The following is a 16,960-nucleotide window of genomic DNA, read 5'->3' on the forward strand; positions in this document are numbered from 1 at the left end:
AATCTTAAGATCAGATTATTAAAAAATCACTTGTTTTCTATCTGCAGTTTAAGCACAACTGGATCATTCTGCTCAAAACATTATTAATCCTTGGATTTTGAATCACATCATTAGTTTTCAGAGTGAATACTGCAGTTAGAAGAAGGTTCAACCGTAAGGAGTGATGTTACAAAAAGTGTCCAGAAAAGAATTTCATAGTAAATGAAGAAGTTGACACTATGAGAGACACGAAAGTATTTAAATCAAGCCCCCATTTAATCCTGCCCCTAGAGTGAGGTTAGCCATAAAGATGAACAGCAGCATACCCAGGAAAGACTCCACATCAGGAACAGGTCCCAGCCCTTCCAGCAGTTCGTTCAGCAGGTCATTCGGCTCAGTGGCAATGGCATCCTGGTGTTCTAATAGTAGCTATAAATAAATGTTAATGAAGTCACTGTCCAAAAAAAAGATATTCCCAGTGCCTTTATACATTAAAATAAATCTGGAGACTAAATGCTGAAAAACACAGATGTAGTGTGATCAGGATTCCAGAAGACCCAAGGTGGGAACACTCTCAGTTCTGTACTATGAGTTTAGAGTCACTCTTTCTGTAGGACAGCTTGCCACACTCCTCCAGCAATCATCTCCGGAGTGCTGAACATCACAGCTGAGCAGAAGTTCAAGATTTTCCTTTAGGACTAACGAAGTATTACCGACTAAAGGGCAATAATCATAAGCAGAGCATTTCAGTGCTGTGTCTTGAACTAAGCACACAAAGGAATGAAGGCAGGGTTGGTGGTCCATAGAAAGATACCCATTTTCTGTATACCCTTCCAGTAGCTTACAATAGTATCAGTGATACCTTTCGGAAATAGCTGTATTTTGTAAGTGGGAAACTAGCTATGCAGCACCTGCTGCAAAACTTCTAATAGACTTGAAAGTTGCAGATTTGTGAACATATTCGTGATAACTTCCATTGCACCTGGGCACATTCTCAAAACTTTAAGCCACAAAAATACTGGTAAGCCAAGTTAACAAAGAGCATGGACAGGGCAGTAACGTTTTCTTGAAAATAGACTCTCGCTCTCTGTGAGAAAAGTAACTGCATGCTGAGTTAGATAAAGTCAGCAGCATTAGTGACCACTACATTCAGCAGTCCATTCCCCATAGAAGCAATATTCCTTGGAGGACTGATGGAAAGACAGTGTCACCAAGCTTCACTGAAATTTAGCTACAGCAAAGCATGGATAGTAGCCGAAAATTCCAGGATTTTATTTTAAACACTGCAAGTTATAGTCAGTCAAAAGTTGCTTGTTACTAGAAACTTACTGACAACTAAAAAAACCTATGTCCAGTGAAGAAAGGCATTTCAGACATACTTAGAAGACAGAAGTTAGCATTAAATCCCACAACCATTAATTTGTTTAAAACAAGTTTCTCTCTCACATGCAGCAGCTACCCCACATGATAAGTAATGCTGACTACGACACTGTGAGAACTGCTGAGAAGCTCTATGTGTACTGATTAAAACTCCACCATGCTTGGTGCTATACAAGCACAGAATGAAAGAGACATTCACAGGACAAGTTCTTTGGAGTGAAGGCAAGAGGTACATGGGAAAGTACCAAAAACCAAAGTTGATGAATCCAACAGATCCCTCATTCCAGTTACATCCTACAGAGATGTGCAATGAAAGTTAATGAAAGTTAGGGGACAGTTTGCAAGCCAGGAAACAGATAGTAATATCCCAGCTTTAGAAGGACCATTTGGTAGACATTTAACTTACACCCTAATGAGTCATACTGCAGACTACAGTTAGTCTGTTCTTTACCCGCGATAAAGAACTGGCAGGATGCCACGGCTTCAGTCCTTCTAAATCAGACCTTTGCATCTGCTTCCAACAAAACATATGACAGAATACCAGAGTCATGAAATACACTGAATCTTCCTCTATTTTCAGAGTCAAAGGAGCTTCTTCAAATTGGTGTCACTTTCTTAGCTGAGATAGGAAAGTATTTGTAACTATAAATAAGAAATGTCACACTAGATGAGAACAAAAATATTCATTCCTCCCATCAGAAAATGTTATATTCTAATTGTTACTCAAGGTGATGTTTTTACGTGGAAGCAGTCTTCTGGGAAAAATGAAATCTAGTACTCAAGTCCAGACCATTTCAGAGACGAACTGAAGAAATTATTTCAAAAGGAAGAATGAACAATGAGCCTTCCCCAGAGACAGTTTGTTGGGAGTATTTCATAATCTATACACTTTAGTCTGTTGACTAGTATATTTCCATTTACTTACCGAATGGGTATTGATAATTTCTTCAATGGAGATATATATGATGGGTTTGCTAAGGGTCACCATGTCAGAGTATTCATCGATATTGAATTTCTCCTCTGGTTCAGGAACATCGCATGCTGCTTGAAAAAAATTCCTAAGAGAAAATGAGAAAGGCTTCATTAATGCCTCTTATAAACTCACTTTAGTTAGCCTTATTAAAAAAAAAAACACAATCAAATCTTTGACATACATTATATTTCTCTTATAATCTGCAATCTACACTTAGTGTTTGAAAGGAACCTTTTGGAAACAACGCATTTACACATCAGTACAAATGACAAAGTGTTCCATCTTTCCTGGACATCTCATGGAAGATTGTTTTAGAGGTAAACTTTTTTCTTTTTATTCAACAAGAAGCGATTACTTCATAAGTTTTAAACACTTAGAGAAGCCTGTGTTTAATGCTCTGAAAGTTATGAAAGGATTTCCACAGATTCTCCAATTTTATGAAGGGACTTTAGTATAAAGTGTGCTGAGAAGAAATTATTTGAAATAGCTGCACAAACCTACCACTTGGTGTACACATGTTTTAATCACTGTTACTTGAAAATTGAGCTGCTCAGAATGACATAAAATGTGGTATTGTTTATAAATGCAAGAATCTTGAGGGGAAAAAGTGTGAAGTATGGCAGAAGCATTACTTTGACAGGACTAGCACGTACACGAAGAGCTGAGACCTGCTTCCCGAGACAACAACTGGTGTCTCTCCAAGCTAGTGACAGCTTCAAGGATGTGCACAGACAACCAAGAGCGAGCAAGGTCCTCCTGTCCAAAGAGGACCACTTTGTTTTCCAAAGTTAGAGGACCTGAATTGGAGCAGCTGGGAGAAACAGGGTTTTAGATGAGGCCTACAGGGATGCTGCAGGAGCCATCCTGCCTTTACTGTGCCAGCCCTGTGCTATTAAGGAAGATGCACGTTTCAGGGTCAGAGGACCTTTGAAGTTGGTATTAGGGGGAGAGAAAAAAAAAAAAAAGAAAAAAAAAGAGGCCTGCGACTCCTCTGTTTGGAGAGGAAAAGCTCAGGGATATAGTCATGTTGTACAAAATCACAGCGGTGTTGCATAAGATGGGTGCAGAATTCATTCATCAAATCCCACAACAATGGGACAAAGGGGTATGCAGTGAAACTAGCAGAAAAATACTAATTTAAAATAAATGAAAGGAAGCACTATTTTAACTGACAGCAAAGTTCTAAATATTGCTACAGCAGGAGGCTGTGGAGGCAGACGATCTCACAGGTTTAAGAAGGTCTTGGACAAATTCCTGCACAAGTTTATAAATGCACAGTAAGAGATCTGGGTAGGGCTAATATCTTTTAACAAAGCTAATAGTGCAATTGCAGTTGCTGGATGAGTACAAGGGGAACATGTGGCTGAGAGCAGCCACCGGTGGTGTCTAAGGAGGTTTTAGTTAAAGTACAGAGCACAGTCACCAAGACACCCGATTTTGTATAAAAGTAGCTTAATTAGAAGAGGGATTGTTCCTTTTGTAGCGATCAAAGGGTCAACAAGGATACTCTCTCTCTTTCAGTAGCGCTTGTTATGCTTGCTGTAACACTTTCTACCCTATTGTTTCTTTATGTTTATGTCATGCCCATAAATACTTCAATAAACAGAATGACTTTGTGTTCATGACTGATCTCTCATTATATGAACAGTGCATTTACTTTCATGGAGGGCAGATACTAAAGATAGAAATTCTGAAAGTGAGTTTGTCACAAGACTGAACAACACTTCAAGATAACAATAGCAATGACCCAAAAAGATGGGCAATAATCCCAAAGAATTTGTGTACCGGAATGTAGCAAAACACGCAATTTCCTATGACTGTGCAAGATGAAAGAATAAAATATGTGTGGAATCTCTTGGCAAAGACAAAAGAATAAAAATGAAATATACAGCTTTTTCCTGACCAATAAGTTTTTTTCTCAGAGAAAACATTCAGCTGTCCTCCTGTCCCAAAGAACGTATTATTTTTACTGGATGATGAATCACCCCACACTATTCTCGCAATCCGTGATTGCAGTAAGGAAGCCTTACTGCAACCAAGCCAGCAGACGTGATCAGTTCTCAAAGTAATGCTCAAGCAGAAATATAACCTGTTACTCCTGCTTCAACTTCCTCAGCAGTGAGAATTTCTCAAAAGTTTTTGACTCTGAGCAGGGAATTCTGATAAACAAGGAGTCCACCTGCCTTACTCATCCTAGAGGAGACCTCTTACTGTGTAGGTGTTTGTGAGGGCTTTGCATACCTGAACTTCTGGTATGTCTGTGAGAGGTAAGTGTTCATAGATGACAGATGTTCACTCTCTCCTTCAAAGAGTTTGTTAGAAGCAGCATGCTGAAGGACTTTTGCCACACAACCTAGGTTCCTCCTCTGGTCAGGGTGTATCTGGCCCCCAGCCGTCATATCAATTATATCAAAACCATCAGGAGCGACAATGGCAGGGTTCATGTAGCGATAGTACAGGAGGTTGCCGACAATCTAAAAGAAAAAAATTAAGTGAGCATCCGTTTGTATACAGTAATTACATTTTACAAACATGAACAATTATTTCTGAATTAGACTATAGGAACTGGTGCTAGAAGCCCCCTAAAGGTATGTGTTACCTATGTTGCTCACTGGAAGAGTCTGTAGTCTTATAAGATGTGCCTCTTTCAACACCTTTGTAAACACCAGTTATGGGGCTTATACAATCACATTTCAGTTTGGGGCTGGCTTTAGGTCAGCTAATGCAAGGCAGAGATTTGAACACAAAGACAAATACAACTCTTCTAGATTTTTGCAAAGTTCAGCTCTAGAGGTTCATTTTCTGAAGTGCTATAGGTATCTGCCAGCATTTAATGCATTCATTGACAAGGGACCCACTGTTTCTCATGAAGACTGCATGCAGCCCTAGAAGACTAGAGAACAGATTTTCCAAACTGCAATTTCTATAATGACGTTATAATAACTTGTATTGTGCAGATAGTGGCTTCAGTCATTCTCGATCTCAGTAACAGGCAGGACTCTTTTTGCAGTTTGCCTCAGCTTATGTATAGTCACCTGCAGAACTTCCAGCTTACGCATTTAAAGGCTTTCAGTGGCATGCCTTATGCTCCATTTGCCTTTTTTTTTTTTAAATAACCTGAGCAATGCCTTAATCTGCATTGCTGGAGTGATGTACAGAAGTGGCCCATGAATGCTGCTTGCGAGGATTTCCAACGCATTGTTAAAACATACAAAAGCAGAACTAATTTTTAGATGAGGATTTTGAAGTCCACTAGGCACTAGGATATATATATTTTTATATATATATATTTTTTTTTATGCTGAACAGTATCTTTTGGAACAATCATAGTCCTATTGTAATTTTAGAACCATTTCATTAAACTCTAATGAAAGTGTCATTGTTGAAGTGCAAATAGTTCTAATTTGAGAAAGCTGTCAGTCTCTCATCTGGCTGAAAGACTCATGGAGCAATTGCCCTTAGCCCTCTGAAGTGGCACCATGGCTGTGGTAGGTCAGCAACGGCCAGTGTGCTGGAACCGTGCTTATCACTCACACTTTACTTTTTGGTCTGTACCAATATCATTCCTACAACTTTTACAAGTATCTTAAATAAGTGTAATGTAATGTTCTACCTGCAATTTGTTGTTTTTTGGTTTTTTTTTTTTAATTGCCCTTCCTCATTTTATTTAAATTACAATATTAAAAAATAATGTATTTAAAAATTGCATTAACAACTTCAGGTGAGGGGGGAAAAAAAATAAATCACGGAGTTCTCCATTAAATGATTGCTGGTGGTAAGGACCACAGTACAAAACCAAAACCCAGGATGATTCAGACAAACTCCAACCCTCTAAGAATAGTTACTACCTAAAACAGGTTGAGCACTGTCTTCCAGAAGAGTTGCTGAGCACCGGATTAAGATAGGTTGTGGCAACACAGTTCCCTGCTCCTCCCCTTCCACCACCCCTCTGCAACCCAAGAAGTGCCAAACTCCTACAGTAAGTTCTCAGTTCATTAGAATGCTTAGTGTCAATAAAGATCCCCTTTGGCATTAAAAGAACAAAGCTGCTGGCAGTTTTCCCTTGGAAGTCTACCTTTAACAGTTCATCTTCTGTTGCATCTGGGAATTTCTCATGGAGTGAGCTCTTCAGAACTTTGGCTATATATCTCATTCCATAACTGCATGTAGAACAGATGAAAAGGGAAAATATTAGATAGGCTTAGATGAAACACAAAACAATCATTCTAGTCAGCCACATTATTGACTTTCCCCAGCCACAAAGTGAGATGATGGAAAATACAAGAAGTTTCAAGTACAGGGAGACATTCACAAAGCTGCTAAAGCAGAGTAGGACAAGTGGAGAAACCACTCCCTCTACTGGGGAAGTCATTCAAGAAGCACTTATCACAAGCCAGGTAATTTGAAAGGATCTCCATTGCTGAGTTTCAAGTGAAGCTTCACCGTGCACATGAACTGCAGCTTGGAGAGTCCTAACTCAGCACTTACGGCATCATATTGAGAGAAGAGAATATGGACGTGAGAACTTTGTCAGTTACTGCTCGCAAACTCTGAATCGATGATTCCAGTTTATTGACCACTTCTGTGTGTGTTAATGCTTGTTCTGTGGTTACATCATACGGCAATTTGCTGCAAAGCAAACAAAAATTAAACGAGGCTAAACATATTTGAGAGTAAAATACATTTTTTTTTCTTCATAAGGGCCATCAGCGAACAGAAAAAAACATCAGATAAATACAGATGAAGCTGGCTAAGTAACGAGTCTCAGATGCATTAGCGTCTTTTTTTTTTATTTTGGAGGGAAGCAGTTTGTTTGGGTGGGGGTGCACATGCCATCATGTACCTTCCCTTAATTAGAAAAGGGGAATCCTAATTTAAGGCATGCATTTCCACCTCCCAGTCTCAGCACAGCTTCTCAAAAGGCTGGGACACTACTAACATGCTGTTATAAAAACTGGGAAAAAGGCTATAAGTTCTCCCATGGCATAGTCTACTACACTTGTAAAGATTAAATAATTGACTTTTGAAGTTCATTACCAGAAAGGTGATCCGTTTGTTGTTCAGAACAGATTAAAGTACCTGTTTCTCAAGCACCTCTCCCCAAAAAGCACCTCCCTGTTGTGCTGCAGGAAGATGAGGAAGGGATGTGTGGGCACAAGTACAATTTGTCAGGGAAGGAAAGGGACAGAAGAACTGAAGGGTCCCTCAAGTATTGAATGCTACAATAAGTCCAGCTTCCTCACTCACCTGGCCTCACCGGTCTGCATTTCTAGCTGGTTTACCCAGAACTTGTACACATCCACAGGACTAGTGTTTATTATGAGGGACTTGTCCTCCATGATCTCCTTCACCACTGGGGCCAGGAGCTGGCGCAGAGTGTTCTGTCCACGAGCACCTCGATTGAAGCTGACGACCATCTTAATGACGGTGGGGTTTCCAGTAACAATATCCTGTATCTGGTCTACCTTAGAGCTATATCAAGAAGAGAAGAGTTCTCAGATCTGACTTATGTGTGCAGCTATCTACATCTTCAAAACACACACTTTTTAAATTCTCCTATTTCTATGTTAAAACATGTTTATACTGTCTATTTCTTAGGCTTTCATATAAAACTAGATTATAGAAACTACCACCTGAATTTTACACGTGCTATAATAATGTCCCTGGAAAAAGGCATAGTTACGGCAGCTATATATACATGATTCAGGCCCAAATACCTGTTCAACAAATACCTATTAAGGGCATAAAATTAGATTTTATTGTTTCAGAATAAGCCACCATTCTGCACTTACAGAACATAAATTTACATATAGAAAGAAAAGACTTTCTCTACCCTTAAATACTAAAGCACAAAAGTAGCAAGAAACCCTAGCATCTATTTTTTTTGCAATTTAATTTTTCATACAAAAAGATTTTTTTTCTGATTTGGAAGTAGCTTGAGTTAATGAATAAGTTACCCTGAAAACTAATTTCTCTAGTAACAAAAACACATATAAAATTTTACAGCAGTTTAAAGATTAACCATCAAATTCTTTTAGGTATGAAGTATTCATTGAACTGTCTGCCACACAGACTAACTGAAGTCTTCTTGTGAGTGCACATACTTTATCTCCTCTTCTAGAGCAGTTTTGAAGAGTTTGAGAAGCAGATATTCTTCTCGTTGATTGGAGGCGTAGTTATATAGAGTGAAGATGACCGTATCCATAAACTTGGTTGATTTGTTTTGTGGCATCTGGAAAATGAGCTTCGCCAGATACGTGGGATTAGTCTACAAAACAAACAAATGACTTAAATACTATTGTCTGGGACAGACTACCCTGACCTGGGGGGTAGCGCTACATTTCTGTTACTACCAAAAGCATTTATGTTGATTCCCATATATGTCACTTTTCCACACTGGCTTTGCTTTTTTCCAAGTCCTAATGCATAACAAACACTGGATACTGCACAATTAGTTTTCTGTGAGTAGCACCAGTTCGGATTTTTTTGTAGTCTCTGAACAGTTCCTCTGTGCATCAGATCTATACATCTTATGACAAAGACAATTTACCAAATGACAATGGCTATATACCAACAAGATATTGCATACTACATGTCCACTTAAGTATTAGAGGGTGTCTATACTGTGAAGATCTAAAATTCTTCTAGAAAAACTTCAGTGAGGTGAGACAAAAGGGGCACAGAACAGGGGCACTGTATGCGTAACAGGCGTCTTCCTTTCCACCACACACAATGCACAGTAATACTGACAGTAATTTACATGAGATAAAAGATATGTGGAGGAAAACATTTGTCTTTGGCTTCAGTACAGACTGAAGTTGTTCTCAAGAAAAAACCAGTTATATTCCTTGCACAGCTTAAAGACAGTAAGGATATTCTCAATGACAAGAAATATTAGAAGTTGATCATAGTATTTGCTGCAGTCTGGATACCACTTCAAAAATCTTTTCATAATAGCTACTACAATCACTAAAACAAAGCAAGCAACATATTTCTAGTTTTTCTTTAGTGATTTGCTGCCATGATAATTTTTACATTAAGATTTACCTGCAGAAGGTAGAATAAATGTTGATAAGCCTCCAGTTTTTTTCTTCTCTCTTTACTCAAACCTTTTATACCTTGTTTGTCAACCATAACCATCTCTTCCAGCTGAGTTTTGCTCTTTTTGTTAAGTTTCTTACTATGCAGTACCACGTCCTGCGGACAGATGATCAAAAGTCCAGATTATATACTCACAAAAAGGCAAATTTAAGAAAATTAACATTTTCCCAACCATGTTAAATGCAATAGTCCCCCAAGGGCCTTTATTAGCAACTTTTTATATTTTGCTGCTCTATTGACTGACCAGTCTTTTGAACATCTTTATCTTGTCACCAGTATGGCTTGCTAACGATGACTGCCTGGGAAACAATCTCGTGTACAGACTCATTCATCATTTAGTTAACGATGAACAATCTCTCAAATATGATCAGAAGCCTACTCCATTCTACCACAGAAAAGATGCTTAAAATCTGCCAAGCAATTACTATTGTCCATAAGTAACAAAACAAAGGTGGCAACTGACATACCTCTCAGGACAACAGAAAAACCTCTACCACAAGGTATTTTGACTAGATTACTTTAGACACACAAAGAAAGCACTCAATTTACCAAGAGTATTTTAACTAATTGAGGGGGACCAAGTGCTGTCACAGGTTGCTCAGAGAGGTTGTGGAGTCTCCACCCTTAGAGATATTCAAAAGCCATCTGGACATGGTCCTGGGCAACCTGCTCTAAGTGGCCCTGCTTAAGCAGAAGACTTGGCCCAGATGACCCCCAGAGGACCCTTCCAGCCCCAACCGTGCTGTGATTGTGTAATCCCAAATTCCTTCAACACGCAGAACTGCTCAATGCGCACTACCACGGGAGCCTGAACAGAGCCCGCTGACCTGAAGAGTGATTCTGTTTTTCACCAGCAGTCCAATCTTTATATCCATTAAGTTCAAGTCCTTCTCCAGCTGTTGATTGGATCGAATTTTTGTAACCACTTCTTCCCTTAATCTTGTAACTTCTAGTTCCTCTTGAAAATCTAGGTCACTTTGGTCCAAGAGGTAGGCAAATTTGCGCAGGACAGTCAAGGGTGGATTTTCAGCACCAACTACAGTTGAAATGAACAGGCTTGTTAGTTCACATAATACTGAACACCCCTAAACCCCTCAGGAAACTGGTCACTGTGAGGAAAACTTTGGAACTGCAGAGAAGTTTATTCCAGTTAGAGCAATACTTGTGTCGTACTGTGTAAGTACAGCTACCCAAAATCATTCCAGCTGTAAAACAATAGGTTTACAAACACTTTCACCAGCTTTTGAAGGGGAATAGGAGGCTAAGAAATCCCAAGCAAAAGTTTTTTTTTAAAAAGTGACTGAACACAGTAACATACTTCTCCCCAAATATACAACATTCAGCTGTTACCACTTACTTAGTGTTCTGTAGTCCTCCCTGGCTTTGTTTGCTCTGAGAAATGCTTGTATCTTCACAATTTCGTCATTCTAGAAGGGATGAAAATTAGGCAAAAGAAGACACATTTCTGCTCAGAAACACAATGCAGAACCTGCACCCTCTTTCCTGAGATTCCCAAAAATGCCTATGCAGTCACAGTACCCTATTTTAATGCTTTGTGTTCAAAATGGAGAAAAAGCACTTACGTGATCCTTGAAGTACTGTAGCCGTTTCCTGTAAGCTCTCTTTGCTAGCCACATTTTGACCCATGACTGAATCTGAAAATTAAATAAATTGAAAAAAAACTTAACAGACACTGCAGAAATTGTTTTGTGTGCATTTGTTTTAAACTCTCTTCTGACAGTCGTCTTCTGCAGGCATGCTGTCCTCACATGCTCGGGGCCATAGATGACTGTGACCCTGGGCTCCTACAGTCCAGTGACCAGATTAATGGGCTTCGACTGAAATAGCAAGATAAGTTCAAGGCTCTACCACCCATGTGTAGCGTTATCTTTGGAAGTCTTTTCTACCTTCAAGTCTCAGCTCGCAGTTGTAAACCAGTCTCCTTCAGAGACAGGAGATCAATACCATGTCTACGATCTACTCATGACATAGTATCCCACTAGCATCTCAGAAAAGTGAACAGTTTCCAGACAGATTTGACAGCTTTTAATGAAATTATAATAGAATGTCAGCTCAAATATTTTCTAATTCATTTAGGGAAAGGGAAGTATAAGGAAATCTCTATTATGAGCCACTCAAGTTCAGCAAAGCCTGAAGGAAGTCAAACAGAGCTTTCAAGAATCAATTTACTTAAGCTGTCAATTAAACAACTTTCAACACCGTGCAAATTTCTGTAGCACAAGTCCCTCCAGTTTGTGTTCGTAATCTCTGATTTCCAGGTGGTGGAGGACCAAGCCAAGGGATAAAGCACACTCAGACCCCAAAACACAATGAGATCTTACCTTAACAACAGCAGCAACATTGCCTTGAAGCACCTTTAATCTGTCAACATAGCTTTTCCTTTGTTTGAATCCTTTCCAGCAGGCCTATTTTATGAAAGACAGGAGACCATTATTACTAATAAGAAACTAGTATTTATTAAAATTTACATATATACACTAAAATAAATTACAGTGTTTATTTTGCAGAGGAAAAATTACCATTGTGGTAAAAAGATAAGCAAGGTGTAAGTTAGCTTGCCTCTATATTTTTGAGGTGCCCTGATACATTCCATGTTAGTTTTGGCCAATCTCAGCACAAACACTTTGCTGCCCAATGCCGTCTCCATCCCTTCCTTGAAGCCATCCTTACTCTTATCAGCAGTATACCCACATCCTTTAGCATCCCAGTCACTGTCTGACTTCATCCCACACAGGGAAGAGTCTGCCAGCTCTTGCCCATTACATCCAAAAGCTGTCCCCTACCTAGCTGAACATTCATTGTTCTTGGCCTGGCGCTTTCTAAAGTCTCTGGTCCTCCAGAGTCACTCAGGATCATCTTGTACCACAGATAACAACCTCCCAATTCCTTCACTTTGGTAGCTCAGAAGCAAACTCTTGGCAAGGAACCCAACGACAGGGATAACACAGGTACTCTCACTGCCATTACCATATTTTGCCTTTCATCTCTATCCAGCCAATGACACCAGCCTTGGGTCACCAAGGACACCAAGGGGACACACTTGGGACACCAGCCTCTACTTGTCTTTTCTCAAGTCATTTCTATTTTAATGCCCATAGAAAACAATCAGAGAAAAACTTTATTTGCCTACATTTCTCCATATTTTTGAACCTGTTTCCAGACCCTGAGTTCCTCAAAGAACAGTACAGTCCTTCAGTGGGCTCAGACACCATGCCAGAAAATGAAAAGCTGATCCCGATGACAGCTGCTAGAGGTAAAGGTATTTATCATCATGAATTGTTAAATTAAGTTACGATAGATTAAACAAATTAGTTGTACATTTTTCTTTTCTTTTTTTTTTTGGTGGGGGAAGGGGAGGCAAGTTGATTGATCATTTTTCAAGACCGGCATAAATTGCTTCTGGCAGGAGATGGCTATTTCACCATTTAAAACCAGCGTGCATGCATTTGTCAGTGTTCACGCTCTCAGCAGAAAGTTTCCTTTATTCTCCTTTTGGAGTTCAACACACTGAAGACATCCAAAAAACACTGCCTGAGCCCGAGAACACCAGGGCAGCTGCCACTCCCTACCCAGCTATGACTTCATGGAGCAGAAGCAAACCACTTCCAAGTGGGGAGAGTCTAGAAAGGAATGTATTTATTAAGTTATGTTTTGCCAAGGAATTTTTCCTTCAAACTCAAGAAATATCTTCTGATCTTGTGCTGTGCATAGTTAGGTGCACCATGCAAAACCTGAGCGCCTCAGAATAAAGACAGGGCCCTGCATTTCTGAGCTCCCCCCCAAAGTAACTTGGGCTAGAGGTGGATATGATCCATTCTTTTAAAACTTAAAAATTTGCTATTTAAAAGCACAATTACTCCAATGAGCACAAGAACGTATTTGCAGATGTAGGATTTGGAACTGCTGCTAATGAAAACAGTGAGACAGACCTATTTGAGAGCTTTGTCAGTGGTAGTAATCAGCCACATCACCTGCCACATGCAGAAAGTTGCCCAAACCATGTTACCTTCTTCTTCTAGAACAATACCTGTATTTTGATGGCAGATGGTTCCTGGTTTTGAAGGTATGCTTTTCTCTCCTTATAATTTTTTCTGACTAAGAATCCCCTTGCTTGGGCTTGCAGCTGAACAATCAGTTTTTCATTAGCAAGCCACAGCTGCTCTCGATTGTAATCTGCTGTAACTTGCCCAACAATGTTCTGTTAAGAGATCATGGAAAAAGGTCATTTAAAGGCAAAAAGCCTCAAACCGAAAACATCCTGGAATTCTGTCTGTGTTCTCTCCATCATCTGTACAGCTTATGTTCATCCTATCCAAGCCCCTCTGATTTATCCCTAGATTTTAATCAGTATGAAGGAAGAGCTACTTTACTACCACTGAATTTTATATGAAAGGTAACTGAACTCCTTTCAAGCCTCAGTTATTCAGATGGATATACTATTTTGAGAGTTTCTTTTACACTTTAGGAAAGTTCTGCTTTCCTAATACTTACAAGTTTTTTGTAAAAGTCAGACTTCTAGAAATACTAACTGAATCAGGGAGCTCTCTCTAGAGAAGCACACTTAACTATTGCTTCAGGCAGAATTTCAGAAGGACCTGCACCGTGACTTGAGCTGTTTGTGCAGAGTATACCTGTAACATATGTGGGCTGCATCAGAATAAAAAAAAACCAAATTGTGCATTAGCTTGTGTGATCTACTTTGTTCTGGGTTATATTTCATATAAATATTTCCATATTTCACAGTAAGGGAGTTTAAGTATCACACTCATCCTATTGAACTTGGAGATACAAGAATGCTGTCGGATGGTTAGATGTAAACATAAAACGGTGCTTCCACCAAATATATAATGAAATTCCTTGTCATAGGCCAACGTGAAGTCCTAAAAATATGAAAGGATATGAAAGCAATCAGACTTTCCTCCATTGGTATCTGCTGGTGGCCATTAAAAGGAATGCTATAACTTCCAGTTAGGAAGTCCCTAAATCATTGCCAGACATCAGACCGGAGGCTGTGCTATCACTGTCTGCTTAGACATAAACTGCTGCTGTTGTCTGAAGCACATACTGAACTAAAGTGTTATTCAGTCTCACCCAGCACAGACTCTTCCTCTGACGTTCCCATGTCTTGCTGTCTCTTTCTCTCAAATATTTATGCTACATTTGCAATGAAAGCAAACATTTCAGCCACATACCTGGATTTCTTCACCAGTTAACCATGAAGTTTTTGGTGCAACTCCTTCAGGGGCAACACAGGTACCTTCCTCAGTGTCCACATTGTAATAGTAATCATACATGTTTTTCATTACAAGTTTAATCCATGGACTTCCATTAGAATCTAAAAGCAATACATACCATTAGTACGCATTTGTGCCCTATTACACTGGTAAATTGCAGCTCTCCCTACCCATTTCCCATCTCTACATTTTCCACAAATCAATTTTACACGCAAAGTCACTATACATCTTGGTCCAGTTTGTAGTAAGGATTTTTTTAAAATATCCTGTTAGATGGATCAGGATGGATCATTGTTCTAGAACAAAGCAGCAATGAGGTTAGTACAGATCCACTGCCAGCTTCTCCAGACCCCAATGTGCCAAGTTAGTGCTTGCTCCTGAAGCAGTGTGTGCTACGTCTTCCACCATCACTCACATAATTGGAACTGAGACTGTGTTTGTAAAAAAATGTTCTTGTCTTCTGGCCAAATGTTGACCTTATTGACACTTAGCTCACATGGGATATTTCCTATATCCACATCATTGTCTTGTTTAGTGCTTTGGTAAACAAGGCTGTATCCTGACAGGCAGGAAAGGCCTCATTTCCTCATGGACGAAAGGCCCCAAGGTGAAGCTGATAAGGTCAGTTGTGCAAAATGTCCTGTTAAAATTCATGTTGCAGGATCAAACATGCACATGTACTGTAAAAGAGTGTACTACATTGACGGTAACTGCTTTTGCGTAATTGTTAGCTAATCTTGGCTGCATTAGCTATGACCAGCTTGCAGGTCTAACATGACAAAACATCCCATCCTCTTGCTATGGGCAGATTCCACCCCCAGCTTTTCCTGATACCTGCTGCTCTGGCAGTGTACAGGGACCTTAAACGGGCCATGGACACCCTGGCAGCGCCTGGCTTGATCATTGACAGTAACCCATACGGCTGAAGTGTGCAGCCTGACCCTTCTCTGCATCTGCTAACAGAAAACAAATACAAATCAGGGTAACACGGTTTTCTGAGAGGGTGTACTAGTCTCTATTGATAGTCACAGAGAAGCTGCTGTAAATTCACTCAGAGGCTAGTTTGAGACTCTAGAAAGTCTTAGCTAGACTCTGGAAATAGCTAGAGTCTTTTCTCAGCAAGTATAGTCTGGATGATGTGTGCAACAGTTCAGCATCATGTAGAAAGCACTTGGGCAAGTATAACATTTCTCAAAAGATTTAAAACCAGCGACTGTCTTCCTCAGTTTACAGTGATTTTAGGTAAGCCTTCTGTGTTAGTTTTCCAGTTGCCTCGTGATACGAACACTGTCCTATTCAGGAAGGCTTTTACCTTCTCTAGTTTTCAGGTTCTTGGCTTCAGAAAGGTTCCTGAAGTAGGTTTCAGCACACTCAGGAATGACTCGTAATCCAAACTTGGACTGCAGTATCATCAGAATTGGCTGTGAATCACCCTTCTCCAAGATCTTGTTAATCATTGATATTCCAGCAGCCACTAGGATGAAATAATGACATAGAAAATTAAGCGGTTTATACTCTATGTACCCAGAACTCTAGCCTCCAGCAACTCTAATAATGGACTTCTAAGGCTGGCACACACAGACAGCATGACATACACAGCAATTCAGTGCTTCACGCATTTGCGGCCTCCTTCGTGCTTGTAAGAACAAGTATTTCAGCAAACAGGCAAGCTTGTTAGATAGAAAGCGTGCACTCCGCCCAGGCGGGGATGCAGCCGCAGCACAACTGAGAGTGGTCCGAGGGCACAGCTGCTCCGCGGTCAAGTGACACACCAGGTGACACCAGGGCAGAGGCTGAGGATGGCGGGTACTCGCCCCTCGTCAGCGTTCCCTAACAGACATGCCATCATCTGCTGATCACGCGGGAGCCTTCTAGAGGTGCATGAAGTCGTCAGATTACAAGCTGTAAACCTTAACATTCACTTTTACTGTACAAAATGGGAATAAAAGCCGATTGCCTAGAGCAAAGTCTTGCAACACTAACAGCATCCTAGTCAGGATCCTGAAGTGACCCTTTCTTGTCCTCACTCCCTGGGGACTTGTTTAAAGCTGATGCTTTAACAAATTCATGCTCTTGAGTTTGCCAGAGATGAAGCTTTTGCTTCCAGGGCACATAAAAGTGCCCCGGGAGGTGATGCTATGAAGCACGTTCAAACTTTGAGGTTATACAACATTGCCTATACTCTGATTCAGGACTTCCTAAGCGTCCTTTGCTTTGTGCAGTTCCCATCATCACCGGAGGAGCTGACACCACCACACCTGATGGCATGTAG

General features: G+C 40.1%; 1 protein-coding gene across 6 annotated transcripts in view; it reads right to left on the bottom strand.

The window, feature by feature from the left end:
* Positions 1–16,960, bottom strand: part of IQGAP2 (IQ motif containing GTPase activating protein 2) — a 128,840-nt gene that overhangs the window by 10,175 nt on the left and 101,705 nt on the right. For all 6 annotated transcript variants that reach the window (XM_074569702.1, XM_074569700.1, XM_074569698.1 and 3 more), the window contains 15 exons: positions 16,001–16,162; positions 14,647–14,789; positions 13,482–13,652; positions 11,776–11,859; positions 11,017–11,088; positions 10,791–10,860; positions 10,261–10,469; positions 9,380–9,529; positions 8,437–8,600; positions 7,580–7,804; positions 6,821–6,961; positions 6,408–6,492; positions 4,574–4,806; positions 2,285–2,417; positions 306–408 (listed from right to left, as the gene is read on the bottom strand). In XM_074569702.1, coding sequence (XP_074425803.1) covers positions 306–408; positions 2,285–2,417; positions 4,574–4,806; positions 6,408–6,492; positions 6,821–6,961; positions 7,580–7,804; positions 8,437–8,600; positions 9,380–9,529; positions 10,261–10,469; positions 10,791–10,860; positions 11,017–11,088; positions 11,776–11,859; positions 13,482–13,652; positions 14,647–14,789; positions 16,001–16,162 — 2,145 coding nt within the window. The remainder of the gene's footprint in view (positions 1–305; positions 409–2,284; positions 2,418–4,573; positions 4,807–6,407; positions 6,493–6,820; positions 6,962–7,579; positions 7,805–8,436; positions 8,601–9,379; positions 9,530–10,260; positions 10,470–10,790; positions 10,861–11,016; positions 11,089–11,775; positions 11,860–13,481; positions 13,653–14,646; positions 14,790–16,000; positions 16,163–16,960) is intronic.

Source organism: Larus michahellis, chromosome Z (genome assembly GCF_964199755.1).
Source record: "Larus michahellis chromosome Z, bLarMic1.1, whole genome shotgun sequence".
Taxonomy (NCBI): Eukaryota; Metazoa; Chordata; class Aves; order Charadriiformes; family Laridae; genus Larus; species Larus michahellis.